The sequence below is a fragment of the Dipodomys merriami genome, unplaced genomic scaffold (genome assembly GCF_024711535.1).
Source record: "Dipodomys merriami isolate MVZ:Mamm:240054 unplaced genomic scaffold, mDipMer1.0.p SCAF_6, whole genome shotgun sequence".
NCBI classification, from domain to species: Eukaryota; Metazoa; Chordata; class Mammalia; order Rodentia; family Heteromyidae; genus Dipodomys; species Dipodomys merriami.
This window is the reverse complement of record NW_027206179.1, coordinates 70313827-70336731: the sequence shown is the minus strand read 5'-3', so window position 1 is coordinate 70336731 and position 22905 is coordinate 70313827. Positions and strand designations below refer to the sequence as shown.

General features: G+C 47.4%; 1 protein-coding gene across 1 annotated transcript in view; it reads left to right on the top strand.

The window, feature by feature from the left end:
• Positions 1–2616: 2616 nt before the first annotated feature.
• The window catches only part of Fgf9 (fibroblast growth factor 9), a 48670-nt gene continuing 28381 nt past the window's right edge, over positions 2617–22905 (top strand). Inside the window, exons 1-2 of the mRNA XM_070003116.1 lie at positions 2617–3739; positions 16266–16369. Coding sequence (XP_069859217.1) covers positions 3463–3739; positions 16266–16369 — 381 coding nt within the window. The 5' untranslated portion in view covers positions 2617–3462. The remainder of the gene's footprint in view (positions 3740–16265; positions 16370–22905) is intronic.

The window sequence follows — 22905 nt, the reverse complement described above, 5'->3', positions numbered from 1 at the left end:
AAACGGGGGAGCTGCTTTCCCCTGGAGTTAGGGAGGCAGATGACATGTGGGTTATCCAACTGCAGTGAAAGAGAAGTACCCTGAAGGAGGAGTCTGCTGCTTCTACCTGGAAAAGTGCTCCATCAGCTCCATCCTTCTCTCTCATTGCTGCATCCTTTTCTAAAGTGACAGTCAGGGCGCTGCAGGAATCAGAGCGGAAATGGGCTTTGCTTATTGGACGATGGTCTAAATTCAGAGCGAAAGAATGTGGTTGGAGACAGCTGGTGGAAACGTTTCCAGTCCTGTCTGTCCTCAGTGGAAATGTCCACGTGCGCTCTCTCTCTCTCTCTCTCTCTCTCTCTCTCTCTCTCTCTCTCTCTCTTTCTCTCTCTCTCTCACTGTCTCTGTCTCTCTCTGTGTCTCACTGTCTTTCTCTCTGTCGCTGTCTCTCTCTCCTTTTCTTTTTGTGTCTATTTTCCAACAGGACTTTATTTATTTAGCTAAGTGGCCGAGGAACGCCCGTTTGCTTCCCCCAGCTCTGCTCGCTTGCCTTAGTGATGAACGCTAGCAACTGAGTGGTTTATAAGAAGTAGAACTTCCTTCCCAGCTTCTTGTATCTGGGCAAACCTTGCCCTGCACCACTGCGGATGCAACTGCTGTAAATACCACGGGGCAGGGCTCTGGGCTTTAGAGACTTTCAGGCTAGCCAGGCGCACTGAGCCAGTGCCCGGACACTCAGTGACCCCAGACTGCGGCAAAGGGGGTGGGGGAGGTAGGAGTGGAAAGAGGGGAGCATCACCTGGCCTTTCCCTCCCCCTCCCTCGTGCTGCGGGAGCCTGGCTTCAATCCAGGAGAGGGAGAAAGGGGGGGAGAAGGAGGGAGGGGGGAACAGGGGAAGGTCGGTGACACCTCCAGCACCGCCCCCCTCCCAAATCTGCAAATTCATTGCTACATTTCTAAAAGTCCCAGGGCCAGCCCCAAGCGTCACCTCCAGTCTTTACTTGCAAGGCAGATCCGACTTCTCTCCCAGAAACGGTTTTGATTAGCACCCCTTCCCCAACGCCGCCCCCATCACAAGAGGCCCAGTCTCCGCTTTGGACTTTCGGATCTCTTTCGTACCCGGGTCTGGGAACTGCGCTCAAGTCCTGGCAACTTTGACCATTCTGACCCTAGAGTCGGGCCGTTTCTAAGGCAATTTAAACAAAGAGGAGGGGGGGGGGGGATGGAGAGACTGGGTCCCGAGGGCGGGCTTGCTGGGCGTGTGTGTGTGTGTGTGTGTGTGTGTGTGTGTGTGTGTGTGTGTGTGTGTGTTGGGGGGCGCTCCGCTCCGCGTCCGCAGCCGCTTGGGGGATCACGGCGCTGGCGGGTGACCCTGGGCGCCGAGAGCGCCGTCGCAGGGCCGGGTCCCTGGCAACCCCGGGGCAGCGAGTTTCTTTGTCCCTGCCTCCTGCTGGCTGCGAAGGCCTCTGGCTGCCAGCAAAAAAAGCCGGAGCGTTGGGACTGGGGCTCCAGGCTTCCACGTGCCTCCCGGCAGGACCGAGCCGAAAGCGGCGCCTGGCAGCAAAGCACCTCGCCTCTCGGCTTCTCGGGGTTCCGCGGTGAGCCGTGGACCCGTAGAGCGAAGACCCTGGAAATCCGCTTTGGACTTCTCGAAGCCCAAGCCAGCTTGGCGGGGCTTGGGGAGGAGGCGCGTAGGGGATCGATCTCCTAGAGCGTTCTTTGCACCCAGACTCTCCGAAGACGCGCGCGTGCGTGCGCGCGCGAGTACGGCGCAGGTCCAACTCCAGGACACAGAACATTTGGGGTCCCCCTCCCCCCCACCCCAACCCCGAGACCCACCAACAGTACCCGAGCAAGGGGATCCGGGCGGCGGCGGGGTGGGATCTAAACAGAACCCCATTCCATCCAGAGATGCCCAGCGGAACGTCCCTAACAAAACCGAAACAGTGTCCACAACGGCGTGCGCGCGCGCGTGTGCGTGTGCGCGCGCGCGTGTGTGTGAGAAACTGAGAATGACTTACCTGCAATAACCCAAGGTGTGCGACCCAACCCCCCCACCCCTCCCTTCCTTTCAACTCCCTCCCGTCCCATTTTAAATAAGGCAAGGCCAGGTTACAGAGTCCACGTGAAAATTACTTTTCCAGTTTCACTCTGATGCTCCATGCGCGTGCGTGCGTGGAGCAAGCTGGATTTTTTTTTTAAGGTTCTGGTCTGATTTTCCCCCCCTCGGTTCTGCAGGAGAACTTAGGAGTCTCAAGAGACCCCCCCCCCCATTCCTTCCTGCCCTTGGTTAGGGGAGGCCAGGCCTGTTCTCTTTTCGCTCTTCTTTCTATAAAGCAGAGGTTTCTTTTACGCTGGTCTTTCCCAAGAAGTCCCGCGCTCGGCCGCCGCGCGCTGCGTGCGCCCCAGCCTGCCGCAGAGCCCAAGCGGGCAGCACGGCGGGCGCTAGGACCAGGGGGGAAGATCGGGCGTTCCCCTCTCTCCCTCCCTCCTCCTCCCCACCCGGCGCTACCTTAAACCCAGCCCAATGCCGCTGCCTGCGCCACTCTGCGCGCCGGCGGGGGCTGCGCACGAGGAGCGCTCCGCCCGGCTACACCGCTCCGCCAGCCGGCGCGGCAACACCTGTTCGCGGCTGCCAGGGCGGCACGCGAGCCCCGGGACGCGGCTCTCTCCGCTCGCCGCTCACCGCCTGCTTCCCGAGCCAATGGATCTCCGCAGAGCCTCTGGAGAATTCTGGATACTAGCTTTGGATGCCTAAAGTTTTTTTTTTCCCCTCCTCTTCTTTTTGTTTTATTATTATTAATTATCATCATCATCATCAATTATTTTTGGAAGGGGTGGGGGAGACAAGGAGGGGGAGATTTCTCGCCGCTACCAACGTGAGATTTATGATTATGATTATTATTAATTATTATTAATTTTTCCTCTCGGGGCGAAGGATTCATGCTGATGTCTGCAGAGTCGGTTAGAGAGTAAAAACAGCGCATGCCTTCCTTGGAGTCAGGATCCGTAAATTCTGACGTAGCCTGAGCATCTTTAAAAAAAAATCTCTTATCATAACGCCTGAGCATTTTCTTTTTAAAGTTGCTATGGTCATTCTGATCTCAAAGCAAATGGAGCCACTACGGATTTTCTCCCTTATTCCGGTCGGATGGGATGAAGACCTTGCAGCTTGCTGAGAGCCAGGCTCTGTCTGTAGAGATACACAGATACGATGATCACGATGTCAGTGTGAGAGTATGAAGCCGTGGTTTCTTAGACGATCCGTGGTTTGACCTTGAACCGGTGCCAGTGAAACAGCAGATTACTTTTATTTATGCATTTAATGCATTGAAGAGAAGAGCCTTGCCCCCGCCCCCTCTCCTCCACTCACTCTCTGCAACTGCAGTAAAGGAAGGGAGTTGGATATACCTCGCCTAATATCTCCTGGGGTTGACACCATCGTTATTGTTTATTCGCGTGCTCCAAAAGCTGGGTCCTCTGATGGCTCCCTTAGGTGAAGTTGGGAACTATTTCGGTGTGCAGGATGCGGTACCGTTTGGGAATGTGCCCGTGTTGCCGGTGGACAGCCCGGTTTTGTTAAGTGACCACCTGGGTCAGTCTGAAGCAGGAGGGCTACCCAGGGGACCCGCAGTCACGGACTTGGATCATTTAAAGGGGATTCTCAGACGGAGGCAGCTCTACTGCAGGACTGGATTTCACTTAGAAATCTTCCCCAACGGTACTATCCAGGGAACCAGGAAAGACCACAGCCGATTTGGTAGGTATAACCGTTAACCCTTTGGTGTCCGTGAGATGACACGCTCGGATTGTAACTATCAAGGAGGTGGTGGCTGGGCGGAGGGGCTGGGGGGGGGAGGAGGGATGCGGGAAGGGAGCGCTCTCTCTCTCTCTCTCTCGCTCTCTCTCGCTCTCTCTCTCGCTCGCTCGCTGGCTCTCTCTCATCTTGCCAGCTCAGGGAAAAAAAAAAAGCCTCCGGAATTGCAGATCTGCTGCTGCTGCTGGCAGGGGTGCAGCGTCTTTGCTGAAAGGCCATTTTTTTTTAAGGGAGAGGGGCATGATTTATTCATATAACAGTGATCTTTTATATCAGATAACTGGGAAGCTCGGGTTTAGTAAGTTTCTTTTGAATGGACTGATTCCACGAGTTTAAAGCTTTAATCATTAACTACTGAGAACTTAAAAAATGCATTCCGTTTCCTGCAGGCGGTAGGTAGCTCGTGTCCAAATTAAGGTTTTTTTTTTCTTCTTCTTCCCTTCACTGCTTTGCCCTTTCCTCTAATTGGGATTCGGCTTGAATTGTAAATTAAGCGTATTGTTTATTCCCCCACCCCCCCTCCACGCGGGTCTACAAGCCCCGTAGGCGAAGATTGCTGACTGATTGTTCTGTGGAGAGGGAGGACTTGAAGTCGGATTTTAGACTTGGTGAGCAGTGGGGCTGAGGAGCTCGAGGGAAAAAAAAATGACTTGGAAGAGACAGAAAGCTTTCCAGAGTGTTGTTCTTCTAGACCAGGATATAACCTCTGCTTAAAAAAAAATTCCAGAGTGTGCATCTGGAGTGGGTTTCCCTGGTGGCTCTCTGGTGTGCGAGTGTGCGCGCGCGTGCAAAAGCGGCGAGCTAATTTTCTTTAAAGGGCATTCGGAGGATTTCACTTGCCAAGGAGGGTATTTGTGACTCAGCGCTGAGGGCTGCAGACTCGGGGAGGTGACTCTGCCCACTTTCCTGCCTTGCACACACGTGCCTGCGGGGGCACCTTTAGTCCACGGCGATGAAGTCAATTAACACAATCTTGGTTGAGGTGGCAAGGGGAGGGGGGCTGGGGTGGGTGTTTCTCTTTCTGTCTCTGTTTCTGTCTCTATCTCTCGGTTTCTCTCTCTCTCTCTCCCTTCCTTAAAAAAAAAAACAGTCAGTTTTGGGCAACCATGCTGTTAAAAGGAGTTAACTTCTGAGTGAACCCAACTGACAACACAAACTGGGTCGTAAAAAAAAAACAAAGTCCGGTGGTGATTTTTCTCCCTCGTGCCTTCATGCTAGAGCTGGGTACCACCGAAAGGACATGCTTCGCTTTGTGTGAGGCCGTGGATGGTGTCAGGTGAGAAGAAGGGTTCAGGTCTGGGATGGAGGACAGTTCCAGATGCCTCTCCGAGGCCCAGGGTTTTTAGCCTCATCTCCTTTGATTCACAGCTGGCTGGCTTAAGACTAAAGCCCAAAGCAGAAACCCCTAGTTAATGGTCTCTGGTTGCCTCCTTATGCTGCTTAAACAACACAACACAACCACAACAACTCCCCCCGCCCCAAAGTTGTAGCTCCTTCCCGTTGACTTACAACGTTCCTCCCACCACCCCAGAAGTGTTGCAGAGGAAGACTTCAACTTTACTCCAAGTGCTCTCTTTAGCTGGCCGCTTTAAGGGCTGCCATCGAGCCTCTCGCATTTGAGACTAGAACAACAGGCAGTGGGCGGCCCAGGGATGGGAGAACTAGCGTGCCACCGGCCGCAGTGGCCGCCCGCCGGGCAGCGGGGGCCGCGGGCAGCGGGGGCCGCGGGCCGCGGGCGAGCGGCGTGGGCGGCGGGCCTAGGTGCGCCTGGCAGCCGCAGCCTCCGCCTCCCGCGCTCGCTGGCGGCCGGCAGGTGCCGGCTGCGCCGCCGGGGCCCCGCGGCGCTCTCCGCGGCCGTCCGCCCAGCTCCGCGCGGTCCTAAGCGCCCTTCGTTCCGGTCTCCCTTTTCGCCCAGCTCCGGTGCGCCCTTCAAGCGGCAGCCGGGGACCGCTTGTGTGTGTGCGGGTGTGGGGAGGAGGAGGAGGCGGGAGGGGAACGCGGCGGGCGCGGGGGGGGGCGGCGGATATAATTTGAGTCGCATTTAGGAACCCCACCTCCCCGATCGTTCTTATTTCGTTATTTTTGCCCGACTTTCGTCCTTTCGTTTTCTCTTTGTGTACGAGTGCGGGACGAGCGGGGCAGGCGGCCGCGCCCCGGGGCTTCCGGCGCGGTGGGTTTGCGGTGTGGGAACGGCTGGAGGCGCGGGCCGCAAGCAGGAGAGCTGGTGGGTTGGTGGTGGCGGCGGCGTGGGGAGGGCATGGGCGGGGGGAGACGTGGACAAGCTAGTGATCAGACTCTCCGGCTCCGCGTCTTCATCTGGTGTCTCTCTCCCTCCCTCCCTCTCCTTAGCGCGATCGGGGTTTGGAGAGTAGATGGGGTCTGAGGCGCTGGGGAGGTGAGATCGAGGCACCCCCCCCGCCCCCCCTGGCCGGGCTGGGCCGGAGTCACCGTGGAAGGGGGGTTCACGATGGGGTGGGTGACCAAGTGAGCCGAGGCAGTGGAAGGGGAGCGGCGTGCTATTGTTAACTGTTCTGCGCCGAGGAGGGCTCTGGGTCCCACCGGCTTGCCTTTCCAGCATCCTCCCCGCCTGGGCGCGGGCCTCTCGGCTCCCGGAGGCCGGGTGCGCGCGCCGGCGCGCGGCGAGGGCGCACGGCTGCCGGGGCCGGGGCGGCAGGCCGGGGCCAGCTTCATTGTGTGGATTTCTCCGTCACAACCCTAGGGTGGGTGCAGCACCACGGGGAGGGGGGGGGCGGGCAGGCGTGGGGGAGATTATGGGATGTTCTATTTGGGGGTGCTCCACCTCGCACCTACCCTCCAATAGCTTCCCCCCCTCCTTCTTTTTAAAGGTAATCACCTTTAGGATAGGACGTTTGCCATTCGCAATCGAGTCATCAGCAATTCATGAACTCTACCGAGGGAGGAGGGCAAGGGTGCCAGGGAGGTGCCACGCGGGGGGGCGGAGGGCAGGAGGGGGCGCGTTCGGGAGGGGGCGGGGAGAGAGGTCGGCGGGCGAGCCCTGCAGGTACGGTTCAGTGGTTGGCGTGGAGGCCGCGAAACAACCACCCCAAAAAGGCGAGACCTCCTCACCCCTCCTCGATCCTAGAGGTTGGAGAAAGGTGTCGCCAAGGAAGTGACATCTCCTCTCAGACTCGCTCGCACAGTGTGTGTGTGTGTGGGGGGGGGATAGGATGGGGATGGGTGTTGTTGGGAGGGAGGGCGGGGGCGGAAGCCCCTGGCCCCGGGTTACAGAGGGACGGGCAGGGGGCCTCCCAGATCGGCGCAAGCTGGCGGGTAGCTGGGGAGTCGGCTTGAGGCTGGAGAGGAGGAGGGAGGGAGGGCGCGCCTGGGCGCTCTGCGGTGCCACTCACCCGGATTGGGATGGAGCTGAGTGGGTGGCTGTGCGCAGTGGGGGTGGGGAAGGAGGGTGAGGCAGGAGGGTTATTTAAGTCTTTCATCCGGTTGCAGTGAGAAACAGGCCCCCGGGGGTGACAGCAGTGCCGCGGTCTCCCGCTGGTTGCTGCTGCTGCTGCTGCTGCTTGCTGCGGCGGCAGGTCCCAATATTAGCAACCTCTGCAGCGCGGTGCTGGTGCCTGGGAGCCTCCTCCTCGTCTTCCTGGCCCCGCCCAGAGGGTGGCTGGGGCGGCGCTAGGACCCGGCGGCCCCAGCAGGGAGGGCGGTGGGAGCCAGCAGGGCCCGGGTGGGGGCGGAGGGGCTGCGGCAGGCAGTCACACCTGGCGCGCCGCGCCGTGCGCAGCCCGGGCCTCACCTTCCGCCTCCTCCCAGCACCCCCCTGCAGCGCCCGCCTGCTCACTCCGGGGACTGAGTCTGCAGCCGCAGCTTCAGAGTAGCTGTGGAGGGGGGGGGGGGATGGGGATGAGGGGGTGGGTTTACACCTTGATTGGAATGGGAGGTGCATTTTTCTCTACCTGGCAAAGAAAAAAAAAAGATTTCTGCCGTCCCCACCCCTCCACCGCCTGCAGCTGCAGGTGACCGCAGCTCCGGGCAAAGCCTGGCGGTGACACAGCAGCAGCAGTGCAGGGGACACGGGGGTGGGGTGGGGGGAGTCTTACCGTGGTGCAGGCGGGAGCGGACAGCTTAGGAAAGGACCTTGAGGGAGTCCTTTGTCTCCTCCCCCACTTGGGGTGGGGTTTGGTGTGGCCTTTGAGGTTGGAAAAAGAGAAAAGGCACTAGGGATGTATCTGGGCTATTGAGTTCTCTCTTTTCCTATACATATTGGCACTTTAAAGCACTCCAGACTTGCTAGTTGGAAAAAAAAAAAGTGAGCAAAAAATTAACTAGGGCAATGGTGCTATAGAGTAGCCAGAAAGTGAATGGTGCCCACCTCTCCCTTCTGTAATCCTAGCTAATCAGGAGGCTGGCTCAAAGCCAACTCAGGCCAGAAAGTCCAGGGGACTCTTCTCTCCAATGAACTAGCAAAAAATAAAAAAGCCGGAAGTGGAGCTGTGGCTCTCGTGGTAGCATCAGCCTTGAGAGACAAGTCTAAGGGACATTGCCTAGACCCTGAGTTCAAGCCACGGTACTGGCACACAACAATTGAATGCAGGGCCTCTAAAAGCCTAAGCTGGCTCACCTCCTCTTCAAGTGGGATGGTAGTTCTGTACTTCATCAGCACTCCAACTGGTGAGCAATTTGAAGGGAGTAGGACCTAGCCACTCAAAGGGAGCAGTGTGTCAGGTGGAGGTTGCATTAGAGTGAAGAAATATGATGGTATGATTTATTTAAAAATAAAAGTTGGCTTAAAATTCTTATTTCCAGCTTTTGCACTTAAAATTATGTCCTTTTTGTATAGCTCTTCAATGATCTCTCTAGAGGCAAAGTCTGCCTGTATAAGGAGCTGTTTTGCAGCTTACTTAGGATTCTTGAAAACTTTGTGGGTCTCTACCTCCTATTCTCCTGGTTATTTCCTAAGTAAACTCAGGTTTGATCATCTCCCTACAAGTCAACTTTGCTGGATACAGACTCTGATTATAATCTAGTCCCAGGCTTTCTGTGTGTGTGTGTGTGTGTGTGTGTGTGTGTGTGTGTGTGCATATACATGTGCATGCACATGTGCCAGTCTCAGAACTTGAACTCAGGACCTGGGTGCTGACCCTGAGCTGTTTTGCTCAAAGCTAGCACTCTTACCACTTGGGTAACAGCTCTGCTTCCAGCTTTTTGGTGATTAATTAGAGATAAGAGTCTTACTGACTATCCTGCCCAGGCTGGGTTTGTACCCCAAGTTTGTACCTGGGTTTGTACCTCAAGTCTCAGCTTTCAGAGTAGCTAGGATTTAAAAACATCAGCTACTGGCTCCTGGCAATTGTTAACTTTTAACAGCCTCAAGTCATGCTTTTTCTTTATAGTTCGTGCTTTTTTTTTTTTTTTTTTTTTAACAGACAAGGTCACCAAGCTGCTCAGGTTGGTCTGAAACTCAGCTTAAACAATTCACCTGCTTCAGCCTCCTGCCCCTACGCCCTATGCCCTGATGCATATCTTTTTGATGTCTTGTCTGAAAAGCGAAACTGAGTGCCCAGGGCTTTTAGAACTGAAGGTTACTGGAACCTAGGCTAGAGTGGAACAGTTCCTCCTTTGATGGAACTGAGGCATCATTCAGGTGGGCTCTTGGAGGGGTGGCCACCTTGGGGGTTAATGGTCTGTTTGGACAGATCTAGGAAGGCTCTGTCCATTGATTGCTATGGAGAGACTGGGAGGAGGAAGGAGGCCCGGATGTGGACACATTCCTGAGGTGTGCTCTGGTGGACCAGGGCAATCCTTAGAACTCATCAGATCCCTTGAGGCCCCAGGAGTGGGTCTTCATTTGAAATTGTTGGTTACAGTAGAAGTGAATAGAGAAATGACTCTAGTCCTTGACTTTGGGTCCTTTCTGAGCTGAGGTTGTATCTGCTAGAGAGAGAAGCCACCAGGGTCCACACGTGAGGGGTATAATAAGTTGAATTTTGGCACATTTCTCTCCTTTTCTCCTTCCTTCCTTCTTCTCATCCTTCTATCCCTTTCTTTCCCTTGATCATGAAACATTCCCATGTCTGTGGAGAAGCCTTCTCCTGGCTATGGCTCAGAGCACCTTCTTTGCCACAAGGTGTGCTTACTCATGCTTACATGCCTAAGCAGATGGCAGGGGAAGTGGCCTGTGCTCAAGGAGGGAGGGGAGCAGTTGGAGGACTTGCCTGGCTCCAGCTCTGGCTTATGAAGGGCTGAACTGACCCGGTTGAGGTGATAAGAGCTCATTGTGGACAAGATGGTACCAGGAATGATAAGGATTGGGGTAGGTCCTTTTACTAGGTTGCCAGGTCTTCCTGACCTCTGTGGGTGTGGGAGGTGGGGTGTGACTCATCCATTGGGGGTGTTCTACTACCCTTGGGTTATGAAGGTGACCTCACAAAAATATGGGCTGTTCTTTGAGGTTTCTGCTGTGTGTATGTGGTGTGTGTGTGTGTGTGTGTGTGTGTGTGTGTGTGTGTGTGTGTGTGCCAGTACTAGGGCTTGAACTCAGGGCCTGGGTGCTATCCCTTTGCTTTTTCATTTAAGGCTGGTGGTCTTCTACTTGAGACACACTTCCACTTCTAACTTTCTAGTGATTATTGGAGATCAGAGTCTCACAGACTTTCCTGCACAGGCTGGCTTTGAACCATGATCCTCAGATCTAGGCCTCCTAAGTAGCTAAGATTACAAGTATGAGCCACTGGTGCCCGGTGGGTTCTCTGCTTTGGTAAGGAGCCACAAAAATATGGATGGCGATTTGAGGTGATGAAATTTTTTTTCCATCTGGGGCTCACTGAAAGTTTCTTCTTACTAGGAAAGCTCCTGAAATACTTAATTAAGGTACTTTTTTAGGAAGCTGCCTCTGATTTGCTCCCCCACATTGGAATGGACTATTATCTTTTTTTTTTTTTTTAAGGATTTGTTATTTCTTTTTTGTTGTTGTTGTTGGTCAAAGATGGGAACTAAAATGCAATACCTGCATCCGCTTTCACTCATTGGCTAGCGTTTACTGGCTAGTGCTCTACCTTATGAACCAAGCCCCCAACCCCAGACCACTATGTGTTTGAATACTGCCAACATTTCCCACACCTGTCTGTCACTGAATACAAAATGGCTCTCTTCCCAGGACAATGAGTCCCTCCTTATCTATAGTATTACTTTCTGTAGTTTCAGTTACCCACCATCAACTATGGTCAGAGAACATTAAATGGAAAATTCCAGAAATAAACAACTCCTAAGTTTCTAATAACTTTTATTACAGTATACTTGTCCTATTTTGTTAGCGACTTAGTGTGTCTAACTTATAAATTGAGCCTTATCATACGTATGTATCTACAGTATATGTACTCTATGTAGGCTTTGATATTCTGTACTGTTTCTGGCATCCCAGGAATGTACACCCTACTGAGATGGGGGCTTTCTATAGTTAGTGAACAATTTCACTATAACTTACTTACCTTTCATTTATGTTTATACTTTTTGTTTTTCAATGATGAGGATCAAGTGTGGTGTGCATGCTAGGCATGTGCTCTACCATTTGAGTGATGCCTCCAGTCCTTTAGGTTTGTTTGTGTGACAAAATTGAGGTTGGAACTCAGGGCCTTTTCGATGGCTTGACTATTTTGCTCAAAGCTGGTAGTGTTGTACTACTAGAGCCACATCTCCACTTCTGGCTTTTTGTTTGTTAATTATAGATAAGAGTCTCAGGCACTTTGCTACCAGGGCTGGCTTTGAACTGCAAGCCATAGATCTCAGCCTTCTGAGTAACTAGGATTATAGGGTGAGTCACTAGCTTATTGCTTTATTTTATTTATTAATTTATTTATTTATTGGGTCCAATCGTGGCCCTGAACTCTGGGCCTGGGCACTATCCCTCAGCTCTTCAGCTCAAGGCTAGTGCTCTACCGCTTGAGCCACAGTGCCACTTCCGGCTTTTTTCCTTTTTGCTTATGTGGTGCTGGGGAATCGAACCCAGGGCCTCATGCATGCAAGGCAAGCGCGCTACCACTGAGCCACCTTCCCAGCCCTTGATATAGGATGCTGTTCCCTTGCCTAGGCTGATTCTCCATTTTCCTGCTTCTGCTTCCTAAGTGGCTGTTTACAACCACCCCAGCTAATATTAGTTTGTTGAACAAATAAGTGAGTGCATATGAATTTCAGAGATCTTGTCAAATAACAACAAAAAACGATTATTGTAATGCTTTTATTCCCAATTATATAATTAATAGTGATAATACAATAATTTTAGAACTTACCTATATGTAAATGGTTCAGAAATCACCAAATCATGGGATAAAAGGTGAAATCAGATGTGAGATGTACATAACAAATTAAGGAAAAAGCTGGAAAGTTCTGATTGGTTGGGGCAAGGGACTTAACCTGAAATCTCAATTTTATACTGTAATGACCGCACTGTCCTGAGGATTGAGAGAAAGTCTCTCATTGTGTTTTAGCTGTAAGATGATCATTAGTGTTGGTGTTACTGATAGTCTTTCTGTTCTTCAGACCAGCCAATCAGATGGATTTTGTGAAGTCATGTTCTTTGGACCTGGTGAATGATGTTTGATAGGAGTTTCAGGGCTTCCTCTTGTTTAGGAAAAACACAAAGATCATCAAATACCCCCTTGGAAGATGAAATACCTTTTTGTTGTGTGATTAAGCTACTCCTCTTGGCCTGGTAAATTAAAATTTTCAGCCTTCTGATGGGGAAAAATACTTGAATTTTACTTTATAATGATAACTGAACATACCTTAGGGTAATTGGAGGGTAAGTATAACCTAGATTGTGGTGCACATTTAGGGAACTAGGAGAGATTCATATTTATGTGGTCCCAGAAGTAACAAAATTCCATAATTTTGATGATTTTGAATACTAAAAGTTTTGATGATTTTGAACCTTTAGAGTTAGCAGTGCCTTACTGAAATAAAATGATGGAGTCAAAAGAGGTATAGCCTATATGATATGGATATCCAGAAAATATTGCCTCATATCTCTTCCCATTTGCTTTATGAAGTAGGGAAAGCTGGTCACAAATTGACTTGATTCAGGTTTTCTTCCATGATACCACCACAGCTTACCAGTAACCTGTAAATTCTTTATTGTTTCCATGTATGAGTTCACATCTTGTGTGTGTGTGTGTGTGTGTGTGTGTGTGTGTGTGTGTGTGTGTGTGTGTGTGTGTGTGTGTGTGTGTGTGTGTGCGCGCGCGCTTGCCAATACTGGGGCTTGAACTTAAGGCCTGATTCCTTAGCTTTTTCACTTAAGGCTGGTGCTCTAACACTTGAGCCACACATCTACTTCTTGTTAACTGGAGATAAAAGTCTGACAGACTACCCTGTCCAGGCTGACTTTGAACCTTGATGCTCAGATCTCAGCCTCCTTTGTAGGTAGGATTGCAGGCCTGCTCAACCACAGCTAACGGTGGCCTCACATTCTACCAAAATAAGTTTTGCATGTGCAGGTAGCATTCTGTAAACCATAATAAGCTGGAGATAATTTATAACTTTTTCTTTAAAAAAAAGAAATAGCTATTTTTTGGAGGGTGGGTAAATGGGGAGGGGGTCACCTCCAACAGTTTCCTCTGATTTAATTACTTGCTTTATTAGATTTATGTAGTTCAGATCTTCACTTGATCTCAGCCCAGTCTATTTTGTGAGAGTTACAAAATTAATTGTTAAAAACTCTATGTAAGTGCTTTTTTATTAGTCACAAGAGACTGACTATAGTACAGTGATATGTAAGTTATTTCTAAACTCTTATATTCAAGTCGTGTTTTCTACTTATTTATTTATTGTTGGCACTGAAGCTTGAATTTAAATACCGGGCACTATCCCTTAGCCTTTTTCCTCAAGGCTGGAACTCTACCACTTGAGCCACACCTCTACTGCCAGCTTTTTGCTGGTTAATTGGAGATAGGAGTCTATTGGACTTTTTTGCTTGGGCTGGCTTCGAACCTTGAACCTCAGATCTCAGTCTCCTGTACAGCTAGGATTACAGGAGGGAATCTCACCAGTGCTTACTTTTAAAAGAATGTTTAAAACATAATCTCAATACTTAGTATGAATTCACAAAAGGTCTATACAAAATGTAGTACTTTGTAACAAAAATGTGAAAATGTCAGGAGTGCAAGGAATATTAGAAACATCCTAAATCTGTTGTGGGAGAATTATCTTCAAATGACAATATGTTTAGAAGAATGTAAGCTGCTGTGGCATGGTCATAAAATTATGGATTTATGCTCAGCTTAGGTATTGCTATTTGTGAGATAAGCAATATAAAATAAGGAAATAAAATAAGATCATATCTGGGCAGCAGTGATTTTCTCCTGTAATCTTTGCTACTCAGGATGCTGAAATCTGAGAATCGAGTTTTGAAATAAGCTCAGGCAGGAAAGTTTGGGGGATTCATATCTCCAGTTAGCCACAAAAAAGGTGGAAGTGGAGCTGTGGCTCAAGTAGTATAGCATCTTAAGTGAAAAAGCTGAAGGGGCGTACCCAGACTGTAAATTCAAGCTTCAGTACCAGCACCAAAGGGTGGGAAAAAGATTATGATGTTGATTTAATTTGGGGATATGGTGTTCCATGCTCAGTAAAGCAAGAACATTCCCCCCTCTAGAATGTTATGTTATCTTAATTACTTTAACTATCTTTGAGGTTTAGATAAGCACAGAGAAAATAAATCAATACCTTATTTATTTAAGCAGACATATTTGGATGGTGAGCATGTCGGCGCTGCTGAGTTACTTTTAAAGGTGGAGCTTCAGTAAAGTTATGCAATGAAGAGCTGGAAAAATTTTGTAGTTACACTTTATGGCTTTTATTTTGAGAGCCACAACATCATTCTCTGAATAGGTTTAAACATTCATTATATACAAATACTACTTTTGTTATTATTTAAATATGAGATGTTGATCAAGTACCACTGGCTCATGCCTGTAATTCTAGCTACTCAGGAGGCTGAGATCTGAGGATTGTGGTTCAAAGCCAGCCTGAGTAGCAAGGTCTGTGAGACTTTAGTTCATCACCAAAATGCTGGAAGTGGAGCTGTGCCTCAAGTGGTTGAGCACCAACCTTGAGAGAAAAAAAGTAAGGAAAAGCACCCAGACCTTGAGTTCAAGCTTTAGTACCAGCACAGATAAACACACAAATAAATAAAAAGAGATGTTTATTTCTCACAGCTCTAGAGGCTGGGAAGTTCAATATCAAGATACCTATATGCAAATATTTAATTTCACATGTGTAAAAGAGAAATAAATTGTTTCTCCAATGTACTCTCAGTTTTATTTGAATATATATTTATATATATTCATTTGTCCTATCACTTCTAAGAATGTATATGTAGATACTAGCTTTTAGTGGGCAGGGGTTGGGGAGAGGAGACTGGTATAGGAGTTTTGAACTCAAAGTTCTGTGCTAACATGACTTGCTTGCTCAGCTGGCACTCTACTCCTTAAGCCAAGCCTCTAGCTCAGCTTTTGGTTGACTGCCCAGCTTTTGGTTGGTAATTTCTGGAGATGAGTTTTTAAATGCTTTTTTTTTAAATTTCCTTGGCTTGCTTAGAACTACAATCCCTGGATCTCAGTTTCCTACGTAGCTAGTATTTTAAGCATGAAGCTACCAGAGCCCAGGGGAATACTAGTTGTTTTTTTTAAAATCTCTTTTAAATAAAATGTTTTAGTTATTTATATGTCATGTTGGTAAGTGGTTTTGCTTGATTGGGGTTCTTTGAGACAGGATTTCACTGCGTTACCCAGGCTAGGATCTTCTTGTCAGAATAGTCAAGACTAAAGGTGCATGCAATCTAGCTGGCTCTTAACATGATAAGAAATAATTTAGGTGGGAATTCAGTTATTTATTTTTTGTGCCAGTCCTGGGGCTTGAACTCTGGGCCTGAGCGCTATCCCTGAGCCTCTTTGTGTTCAGGGCTAGTTTCCCTACCACTTGAGCTGCAGCTCCACTTCTGGCCCTTTTTGCAATTTATTGGAGTCTTATGGACTTTCCTCCCTGGGCTGGCTTTGAACCATGATCCTCAAATCTCAGCTTCCTAAGTAGCTAGGGTTATAGGCATGAGCCACCTGTGCCTGGCTTCAATTCTTTTTAGGAAATACTTTCCCTTTCTTTTTGTGTGCTAATACTGGGGCTAAAACTGAGGGGCTTGAGCTCTTACTTGGCTTATTCACCCAAGGCTGGCACTTTATCAGCTGAGCTACACTGATACTTCCTTCTTTTTGCTGGTTAATTAGAGATAAGAGTCTTATTGACTTTCCTGGCTTGGCTGGCTTTGGATTGCGATCTTCAGATCTCAGCTTCCGGAGTAGCTAAGATTATAGGGGGTGAACCACACCGGTGCCTCACTAAGCAATAGTTTCTAATAGTTTCTAATAGTTGTGCAAGTCCCCAGGGACGCTGAGACTCTGACAATGTGATCTGTGACTAACCTGTTTTATGCCTTCTGGTGTTTATTTTGCAGGCATTCTGGAGTTTATCAGTATAGCAGTGGGCCTGGTCAGCATTCGAGGCGTGGACAGTGGACTCTACCTCGGGATGAATGAGAAGGGGGAGCTATATGGATCAGTAAGTACCAGAAGAGACAATTTCCACATTCCATGTTTGATTTGAGCTGCAGTCCTCTTCTCTTCACTTCTCTTCCCTGCTCTGCTCTTTCCCTTCTACCCTCCCTTCCTTCCCTCCTTCCCTCCTTTCCTTCCTTCCTTCCTTCCTTCCTTCCTTCCTTCCTTCCTTCCTTCCTTCCTCCTCCTCTCCTTCCTCCTCTCCTTTCCCTTCCCCTTTCCCTTTCCCTTCCCCTTCCCCCTTCCTCCTCCTCCTCCTCCTCCTCCTCCTCCTCCTCCTCCTCTTCCTCTTCCTCCTCCTCCTCCTCCTCCCTTCTCCTGCAGCTCCTCATCCTCTTCCATCTCCTCCTTCTTTTCCTATTCCTTTTCTTCCTCTTGCCCCCTTCTTTCTTTTTTGGTGCTAGTACTGGGGCTTGAAGTTAGGCTTTTGCTTGGCTTTTTTTGCTCAAGGCTGATACCTTATTCCTTGGGCCACACCTCTACTTCCAGCTTTTTGTTGGTTAACTGGAGATACATTTCTCATAAACTTTCCTTCCTGGGCTGGCTTCAAAGTGGGATCCTCAGGTCTCAGCTTTCTGAGTAGTTAGCATCGCAGACATAAGGCACCAGTGACTAGCTCTTAAACTGCATTTAGGGCTGGCAATAAAACCAAGTCAGTCTGTCTGGAAAGGCAAATGTTAAGTTTTTACTTTTCAAAGCAAGCAAGCCATTTCATTTTTATTAATAGAACCTCAGTTCTGCATTTTCACTAGACCAAAGTCGTTAAGCAAATGGTTTATTTATATGCCAAACCATCTTCATTATCAAGTAAATAAAAAATTCACCAGTGTGAAAAAATCCCCATCTTCTTGTATTGAATGAGAGTTATTTTTGAAATGAATCAAAATGATCTCCCAAGCTTTGCCAAGCATTGTAATTAAAACTAGAAATAGATCATGCAGTGAGTCTAAATCCTTTTTCTAAATGACACAAGATTTTTCATTATGCAGGGAAGGAAGGGAGATGGAAATTATTGTCAGATATTCTTGTATGCGAATAAGGAAATAGCAGCATTGTAGTTATTTGCTAGCATGCTGATTTTTCCCCCCCTTCTATCTAACTTCCCATTCCCACGAAGTTGGGAAGTCCTTAGGTTAAACATTGACAGAGCATTTATGCTGCCTGGCCAGGTTTCAGGCATGATGGTAGATGCTGTGCTGTATTTGTGAATGGGATAAAGTCTATTCCTGTTCTCCAAGGAGGTGAGAGGTTTACACTTTCACCTGTCTTTGCTTCTAGGAGTGCAGTGTTCAAATCACACTGCATGAGACACAGTACAGATAGTCAATACTTGCTAAATTATTAGGCAACTAATTAGTATATACTGTGGACCTTCATATGCACAAGTAAATGGCTCTCAGCAGGCAGCCATTGTGGATAAATGCAGGATACATGGCATTCAGAGCTTTGTGTACTTCATATATATATATATATATATATATATGTATGTATATATATATATTTATTGCCACTACTGCTGCTGCTTTCTCTTTCTCCTCCTCCTCTTTCTCTTCCTCCTCTTCCTCTTCCTCTTCCTCCTCCTCCTCCTCCTCATTTTCCTCCTCTTCCTCCTCCTCTTCCTCCTCCTCCTCCTTCTTCTTTGGTCAGTTGTGGGTCTTGGACTCCGGGCCTTGATGCTGTTCCTCAGCTCTTTAGCTCAAGGCTAGCACTCTACCATTTGCACCACAGAGCCATTTCCAGTTTTCTGGTAGTATATTGGAGATAAGAGTTTTACAGACTTTCCTGCTTGGGCGGGCTTTGAAAGTGTGATCCTCAGATCTCCGCCTCCTGAGTAGCTGGGATTACACTGGTAGTGGCAGTGGCACCCAGCCCTAAGCTTCTTGTTACTCAAGGCTAGCACTGTACAACTTGAGTCACAGCTCTACTTCTGGCTTTTTGTGGTTAATTGCAGATAAGTGTCTCATGGACTTTCTTACTCTGTTAGCTTCAAACTGTGATCCTCAGCTCTCAGCCTCCTGAGCCACTGGTACCCAACCTTGATTAATTTTTCTTATAACAACACTCAACCCCTGCTAAAGACATACTGCTTCAAAAAGATCTGTTTCCCGGCTCAGTTCCTTAAACTAAGCACAAAAACTTTCACCTTGGTTTTTTTTTTTGGGGGGGGAGGCGGGGACCATTTGCTTTTTGGGAGATATACTTTCCCCCCAAAATTAAGGGCAGGGGAATACTCAGCAGGTCATACAACATTTTAAATTCAACAGCTGATAAGTGTGGGGACTAGAAGTTTTTTTTCCACATCCACTTTGTTGTGTAATGTGTGTGCAAGAATTTAAATGTTTTCTTTTAAAATTTCTTATGGTTCAAAAGTATTTATTATTCATTTCTTTTTCTTTTCTTTTTTCCTTTTAACCAGTCTTGGGGCTTGAACTCAGAGCCTGGGCACTGTCCCTGAGCTTCTTTGCTCAAATCTAGCATTCTAGCACTTGAGCCACAGCACCACTTCTGGCTTTTTTTTTTTTTTTTCTGTCAATATGGTACTGAAGACTCAAACCCAGGGCTTAATGCATACTAGGCAAACACCCTACCACTATGCCACATTCCAAGCCCTAATTTTTCTTTTTTTTTGGTGCCAGTCCTGGGGCTTGAACTCTGGGTCTGGACACTGTTCTTGTGCTCTACCACTTGAGCCATAGATCCACTTCCGAAGGTGGTTGATTGGAAATAAGAATATCACAGACTTTCCTACCTAGTTAGCTTTGAATCATGGGCCTCAAATCTCAGCCTTCCCAGTAGTAGGCTTATAAGTATAAGCCATTGGTGTAGGTCCTAACCTTCAGTTTTTAAAAATAGAATTTTATTGTTATTATTAAGATGTTGTACAGAGGTGTTACCATTTCATAAGTCAGGTAATGAGTACATTTCTTTTTTTGGACAATGTCAATCCTTCCTTCACTTTCCCCCAGTTTCCCCCTCCCATTCCTGCCCACAAGTTACACAGTTCATTTTCCACATAGCCTAGTCTTCAATTTTTAAAAATGAAGATAGTATTTAAGATAACTACCATTTAGGTTAAGTACTATTTCAGGTAAATTGAAACTTAAAGAAAATATAAAATGATGTTCTTTTGACATGACCTCGATTTTTCTTAACTTTGAGATATATAAAGTGAATTGAAGTAAGTTATTCCCAGTTGAACTTAATAAAACACTTTTTTGATGTATAGCACAGAAATTCTGTCTGATGATAGGTTTGTCATATGGTCTTCAAATTTTTGTGATCTTATTCCTCCCTGCATTTATGTGCCTGCATTCCAACATATGCATGTTAACATATTTAAAATCATACTTATAAAAATAAAATTCACATATGGTACATTATTTTATAAAATGTGCATCACAGTAAACTTTGTGTGTGTGTGTGTGTGTGTGTGTGCCATTTCTGGGGCTTGAACTCGGGGTCTGGTGTTCCCTTAGCTTTTTCAATGAGGCTGGTGCTTTACCACTTGAGACACAGCTTTACTTTCAGATTTTTTGGTGGTTAATTGGAGATGAGAGTTTCACAGACTTTTTCTACCCAGATTGGCTTTGAATGGTGATTTTCATATCTTAGCTTTCTGTGTAGCTAGGATTAGAAGCTTGATCCTCTGGTGGCCTGACTCCAGTAAACATTTTTAAAGGATATGATGAACAAGTAGGCCAAGTTGAGGACATACTATTGGTGTTTTGCTCCAAATGTTGCCTTGCATAGAGTTCATATGTTGGCCATATACTTCAGCCATAGAGTAGGGTGTACTATCCAGTTAAGTAACTACCAGATTGCTAGATAAAATCACTAGCATGATATAGATATCTGCAGATTATCGGCAGAAAAAGAAAACACATGTGATTTTGTGTTCAATAAAGTTGCCTGTGGGGTTGTGGGCCAGGCTGAGCCTCATTTCCCTGCACAGATTATTTCAATGACTTCCTGAGTGTAAGTCCGCCCCAGAAGCTGCCGTGTTTTCTGTGTGTCTCCCACTTCCTGGAACATACAAGCTGACACAATATATGCCAGGGAGGGCTGGGAAGGTGGCTCAGTGGTAGAGCGCTTGCCTTGCATGCATGAGGCCCTGGGTTCGATTTCTCAGCACCACATAAGCAGAATTCAGGCCCAAGACAGGACCCTCCCCCCCAAAAAATACATATATACCAGGGATTGCACTGTAGGAAGTGATAAAGAGAAGGTAGAAAGCAGGATAACTATCCATCCCTCCCTCTCTCCCTCCCTTCCTCCCTCCTTCCCTTTGCTTCCCTTCCCTTTGCTTCCCTTCCCTTCGCTTCCCTTCCTTCCTTCCTTCCTTCCTTCCTTCCTTCCTTCCTTCCTTCCTTCCTTCCTTCCTTCCTTCCTTCCTTCCTTCCTTCCTTTCCCTTCTTCCCTTCCTTCTTCCCTTTTTTTCCCTCTCTCTCCCTCCCTCCCTCCTACACTTTTTGCCAGTCCTAGGACTGAAACTCTGGGCTTGTGCCTGAGTTCCTTTTTGCTCAAGGCTAGCACCCTACCACTTGAGCCTCAGTGCTACTTTTTGGCTTTTTCTGGAGGCTAATTGAAGAGTCTCACAGATTTTCCTGCTTGCGCTGGCTTCGAACCATGATCCTCCAATCTCAGCCTCCTGAGTAGCTAGGATTACAGATGTGAATCATCAACACCTAGCTAGTCATTCCAGTGAGAGTATTTTGTGTTTTCCTTGAGGCCAAACAAAACCTTGTTTTCCCTTCTGCGGCATATCACAGGCAACAAACATAATTTATATTATGGTTACATTTATTTTTGCATCCTCTAAAGATAAAAAGGGTTTAGGCCATCTTTTACTTCTGTGTGTGTGAGTGAGTGTGTGTGTGTGTGTGTGTGTGTGTAGGTATGTTTGTGTGCTGGTACTGGGGCTTGAACTCAGAGCCAGAACACTTAGCTTTCTTTGGTCAAGACTTCCTCTCTATTACTTGAGCCACAGTTCTACTTCCTTTTATTTTTTTTGGTGGCTATTTTGAGGGAAGAATCTCACAGACTTTTTTGCCCAGGCTGGCTTCAAACTGAGATCCTCAGATCTCAGCTTCTTGAGTAGCAAAGATTACAGGTGTGAGCCACCAGTGTTCTGCAGTGTCTTGATGTTACCTAAGGTCTATCTGTGTCCCTTGTCCTTGAACGCAGGTGCTTGGTAAACACCCTTTGAAGAAAAATGAATGGATAGTTCTGATGAATTCTACTCTTTGATTATATATATAGAATAGGACCTTGACTCATGGGATCAGTGTCTATATGAGACTTTAGTTGAAGGAAGAATTGCTTTCTTTCATTCCCAGGCTTAATTGGATTGCATCTGTGCTGTCCTTGGTGTGCCCAGCCTAGGGGAATATGGCTGAGGTTAAATGAGATCTTCTGCCTGAGCTCCCTGAACAGCAAGCTATTTCCCTTTGCTCTTGTTCCTTGTGCCAGCAAGGTGGGGAGTGAGTGGAGCTTGGACCTCAATCTCATCTTTTCCCATAGGCTTATCCTACCTATGAAAGGAGCAGAATGTCTCATTTTCATGGTGAGGAGACCAACAGAAGGAAAAAGAAATAGATGATGAATCTATTTCTAAAGGCATTAAGTGTTGGAGCTCAAGGAGTCCTGGCCTGTGTGAAATGACATAAAGTTTGGTTACTAAAGTGGAGAATGTTTTAAGGCAAACCTTGAAAATGCAGACCTCATTGTAAAGGAAAGTAAATAAGAGCTTTGGTGAGTCTTGAGCCATTCTAATAGAGCAAGTTAATGTGTTCATGTAGCAGAAGTTCACTTAACCATATTTTCATGTTGGGAAGATTAATTTGCTTTTTTCACTGCTATGTTCTTTGCCTTCTTCACCTTGGATGGGAGGGGACAGAAACGAATGGATAATGCTTCTGAGGAAAATAGAATAATATTAATATGGGAATGTGGCAATAGGAAAAATCTATACTGCTAATATGTATTGCATTTTGAGTAGTAGGAGAACCTAAATAATTCTTACTCTGGATAGGAGTTTGATCATTGTATTCATGTATTAATTTGTCCATGCAATTTTCATTCATTTGCTCATTCATCTATTTCACAGATGAGCATATCTGCTCTGTGTCTAGCACTGTAATAAGTACATAACCAAGAAACAACCAGCTCAAAATCTGGCGGGAGAAACATACTTATAAATAATTCAGTGCAATGTGAAATTGGCTATAATTGAGATGTGGCCACATGTCTTTGGAGCTCAAAGGAATGTTTAAAAAACTGTTTGAGAAATACAATATCCTTCCTGGTTGAATTGCATGTGCACACACAGATTTATGAACACACACACATATGCACATAAGCTCTCTCTCTCTCTCTCTCTCTCTCTCTCTCTCTCTCTCTCTCTCTCTCTCACACACACACACACACACACACACACACAAAACCCCATCTGTGGCAAGAGTATTAGTTTTCATTGATCACTTTTGTTCTTATCAAGAGTCTGGAGAAAAGGTTCAGATAATTACTTTTAGGGACTTAACC